We start from the raw sequence: 4,786 nt of genomic DNA on the forward strand, positions 1-4,786 counted from the left end.
TCTAACAGTGATTTCTCATTTGCGGATGGTAAAGAGATAGAACCGACAAATTCCACAAAGATAACTGTCTGCGAATTACAGATAATCACACGTTTATTCGGTTTCACTATACCGTATGCTAAATGAAACAAGGATCGGGGTGAGGTGTGAGGTGGGGCGGGGTGTGGGGCGTGGTGGGGGGAGAGGCGGGGGGCAACGCAGATGCAAAACATCGCGTGCTCCGCGCAGGCCGCTCATCCCTCATTACTAAAATACTGTCTCGTGCCGCCGATAGGATCGGGCGCCGCGATTGGAAACACGATCAACCCGGGATTAGGTGTGATCATCAGGTGGCGACACTACACTGCGACCCGCCCACCCGCTCACCTGGGACCCACCCCGACAACGGAGTGTTAAACACCCATAAAATAAAGTGATTCGCGAAGTGCGGAGAAAATGGTTGGCTCAGGGAGCACTAGAAAAAAATATTTGATCACCACCCACCCACATGATTGTGAGAACCCAAAGTATTTTTCTTCACATAGTGATTGTTGGCTCCACCATACTTTATGGTGCTCCATGAGCCAAGCAGTTGTCATAGCATAGCTAATAATATTTATGGTTGGACACGCAAGTTACACAGTTTTTCAATCTAACCCTTTCAGTCTCAGAGCAATTTCAAGGGGTAGCGTTTTCCGGCAAAGCATGTCCACATTGTGGCCGCGTGGGACACAAGATTTATTACGAGAACTTTCACCAACGGTATGTGCCACGTGCAAACCGATAGCTCCAGGTGCCTTGAAGTATTAAATGAGGCGCATTAGCTCATACTCACAGACATTGATTCCTCTTGTGGTCTGGGCCGCGCTGAGGATTGGCAGGGACAGGACGATAGACAGCCACAAGGGCAGCAGCTCCAACTTCTGGACCGTGAATCAGACGGATAGGCCTGTCTAAGTACACTTGAGGGGAGCACACTTTGTAACTTTCTAAGAACCCTCCAGCCCACACATCTACTCCTTTTCTCCCACTGAATCGAAATTTGAAGAAACTGATTATGCTGCTCAGATAAAAAGCCCTCTCCCCCTTTTAATTGGGAGTCGTCCCGAAAGTACGTCCGTTTTTCCCAGATTCATTCAGTAAATTGCGAGAGAGCTCGTCGCCTGTGAGGCTCAGGGTAGGCCATCCCGCAGTACACGCCTGCACTGCATGCAAACCCGTTGCCTACCTATCAGGCGCTATGAGAGCTTGCAATGGCTCAACTTATCAGTTTCGCAACGGGAAATGAAGGACGTACTATCTGGATGATCCCTTAGTGAGGCCGAGTGCCTCTCTGCATCCAGACCGCCCTCGACAAAATGACTCACCGCCATTTCCCTACTGCTGTGTCGCAATGGCGGTGTGTGTGCGCATCACATACGTCTGGTCGGTGTACGACCCCCCGCCGAACTGAGCGAGCGCCCCGTGCCAAAGCCGCCCCAGCCCGCCGGGACGGGGCGGGGGCCAGCTGGGCTGCCCCGTCCAGGGAGGCGTCTGGAAGGAAATGGGCGGCAGGCGCCGCTGAATAGGACCAGAACGGACAAAGGGGCCGCTGTTGGAAAGCTGCTATTAACATCGAACGGTGGCGTCCCTCTCCACGGGCCGGCCTCTCTCTCTGCTGAAACGCACTTACAACACTTGCGACTGAAAAATCATGTTTAAAATAAAAATTGTGATATCTTTTTGGAGAGTCAGTGACGCGATGTGTGTGGTTCGGGTACGGACGTCGGTGTTGCAACAAGGTTGTTTTTCGTGTTACCGAAATGACTTTCATGATTTTTACGTTCGGAGACCGGAAGCAAGGATTAGGGGGGGGGGCATGGTGAACTCATCGCCTAACACTTGTAAGGGCTTGCAGGAAAATTTTCCATAATGCGTGTTGTAAAATTACAATTTGAAATGGCGAAACTTCAAGTACTGCGTGTCGACTTGGAATTTATTGACGAGCCTAGATTTACAACAACGATATTTTGTAGGTCGAAATTACAAAATTTTGTTGTATGGATTTGCGAAGATCCTTTTCAGATTGGTGGCAGCGACATGTTAGTGGAACGGGACGCTGTTCGCCCTTTAATGCGCGGTATTGGTCGCGAGGGATGGCCAGGCCGCAGGCCGCCCCATGTGAGCGTGGCGAGTGTGAAGAGGACGGGGCCCGCCCGGCCCGCCGGGGCAGGCAGGGGTTTGTTTGGGCCCGGTTGCCAGGGAACGCCAATGGCGCGCGCCAGAAGCGTTACTACGTGAATTAATGATGGCACAATCTCTCAGAGCCGGGGCGAGGACGGCCCTGAGTCCAGTTTGAACACAATTAAAGGAACCCGACCGCAATCGGTGAACGTAATGGAGAGAACAACGAAAGCTCGTCTCCTACGCGCCGATAGTTGTAGTCACTGATGCTGAAGTGGCATAGGCGTTGTGCTCACCTCACACCACAGCGACCTCGACAACGACCTTGACTCCATGTTTTGGGGCTTTCGCAAATGCACTGACATATGGTCACAGCTCAGGCAGCTTCATTTTCGAACCTACAATCCCGATAATCCTAGGGAAGGGGTTCTGGAGCGGTCTCTTGCAGCTACCTTCCGACCACCCTAAAGGGAAAAGGAAGGGGGGGGGAGGGCGTCAGGCGCTCAGCTGCGAGGCACGGCAGGGAAACAAAGGCTTTGGTCTGGTCTGTACGTACAAACGATTCTCGTAGCAGGGGTTGCTCTGTCGGGACTCCTTCCCCTAAAACGTTCCTATTCCCCAATTCTAGAATATCAACCAGAAGTAAACTGCGCTAAGAACTAAAGCGGGAACGAAAGACATCAATGCCTCTCCGAAGCTCTCGCCTTGTCCAAAGCGCTCGGAGGGACCCGGGGCCACCGCGGGGCCCGATTCAGGAAAGCATTGCCTAGCCTCCAGGCGTTTTCAGCCAAAGTCCCCGCCACTACAGACGCATTAGAGAGAAGCCGTGGGCTACCTCGCAGGCGTCCAAGCGACAACTCGTGTCGCAGCGACAAGTGGTGGTAGATACGTCCCTGTTAATGGACACAAAAATGTGGTCACAAATGGGGCCAGGGGCTGTCAAAATAAGATACGGTTTGGCCGACCGACCGACCGACCGACCGTCACCTCGGAACGACCAGGACGACTGAAATGTCGTGTTCAGGCTGGTAGTGCCGATGTCGTCCGGGTTCCCGGGGACGTCATTGGGGACCTCCCGAGCACGCCGATGACACTCCCACACAAATACGATTCGGCTCCAAACGTCGTGTATACACACGGGCTGGTGCATATTTCTTAAAAGTCGCCAAATATAATTATTGCTGAGCTTAACTTGAACTTAAAATTAAACTTTAACTTTAAATGCTCAGCTCTGTCAGGAAGCGCAAGGGGAGACCGCCCGGAAGACGGCGTGAAGTGAGGCGCCTGGCGTAAGACGTGGGATGTGAGGTGGACAGGCAAGCCAACCAAAATCGCGAAAACATTTCAAATTAAGCGCGCCGCAGGCCAAGGTAGACGCACATTTAGCTCAGCTTCACACGGTTTTAACGTGCGTCTACCTTGTTATTAATAGCAAATCGCCCATAATAGGTTATCATTATAATAATCATTTCACTATTGTCACTCTTGGCACTTCCCTGGCGTTGCCGCCTGGAGCCACACAACGATGCGCGGGACGGGAAGCACCCCCAAAGGATCACAACCTGGACAAGCGAGGCGGGATTGCCTACCCCGAGGCCTACCCTGGTAAAGAATCACATCCCGAGCCCACGATATGTCGGTGAGTATGTCGTAATTATCGCTCTCCTCCTTCCCCAGTGGAACACCATCGCCTTTTTTGGCGCTTATACCGCGCTTTTAGAAAAACAAAAAGAATCAAAAGCGCGATAAAAGCGCCAAAAAGGCGATGGTGTTCTACTGGGGTTTGTCGTGCCGCGTCCCCTGCCCCTCTCCTCCTCCTCACCCCCGGGGGCCAGGGGGGTGGTGCGGGGAGGAGCCGGGGCCGCCGGGGCACGGCGGCCATCTTGCTTGTAACAACTTCTTCCTTCCTTCTTCTTAGTCGGCCACAGCTCAACCCCTCTAAACCGATAATACCTACTCATATAATTATTGATCATAGGATTTTAACTAGAATTTTAGAGTGGACATCGCCGCTTTTCGTTATTAATCGCAAGGTATAGTGCTTACTTGTTTCCGGTCCGGAATATTGAATTGTTCCATTCCGGTTATTGTTGTAGGAGGTTATGCTCCTGTGGCCCAATTTTTACACGCACAATTAAGTTCTAAGTTAGTTTTTGAGGCCGAGTAAATGATGCCCGTGATGTAAATAACTTGGCTCACTGTCAGCTTTGTTGAAAAGGTGTTGAATGGGTAGACTCCTCCAATCCATGCAGTATGTTAAATACTGTTGTAGGTCCTTATGCAAATGGGTGAACCTGCCAGTGTTTTATCACATATCATATATTTTACTCTATTTTATTCTCGTGGAACAGAAAACTTTATTACTTCCTAATTGGGGTGCAAACCGAGTGGTACTATTTGCGCAATCCCCCAAACAATCAATCAATGTGCGTTGCAGATAATTTGCTGCTGCCCCTTCGTACTTAATGTTTAATCCAGTACCAAAATTACTTATTTAAAGGCCATAGTCATTTAGAGACACATGGGGGGAGAGGCATTTAAAAGTGTATTGTATCAGTTAATTATATGTAATTAAAAGTTGATGAGCGCTAAAAGTACCGTTTAATATGATTGCAGGAACTCGGCCCAGAAATGTTCTTGACAT

General features: G+C 50.6%; 1 protein-coding gene across 1 annotated transcript in view; it reads right to left on the reverse strand.

Moving 5' to 3' along the window:
- LOC113204300 (ionotropic receptor 25a) overlaps nt 1-1,430 on the reverse strand; it is a 9,749-nt gene extending 8,319 nt beyond the window's left edge. Inside the window, exons 1-2 of the mRNA XM_052271119.1 lie at nt 1,347-1,430; nt 815-902 (exon numbers count right to left, since the gene is read on the reverse strand). Coding sequence (XP_052127079.1) covers nt 815-902; nt 1,347-1,352 — 94 coding nt within the window. The 5' untranslated portion in view covers nt 1,353-1,430. The remainder of the gene's footprint in view (nt 1-814; nt 903-1,346) is intronic.
- Nucleotides 1,431-4,786: the final 3,356 nt, after the last annotated feature.

The sequence above is a fragment of the Frankliniella occidentalis genome, unplaced genomic scaffold (genome assembly GCF_000697945.3).
Source record: "Frankliniella occidentalis isolate FOCC.00 unplaced genomic scaffold, Focc_3.1 Scaffold150, whole genome shotgun sequence".
Lineage (NCBI taxonomy): Eukaryota > Metazoa > Arthropoda > Insecta > Thysanoptera > Thripidae > Frankliniella > Frankliniella occidentalis.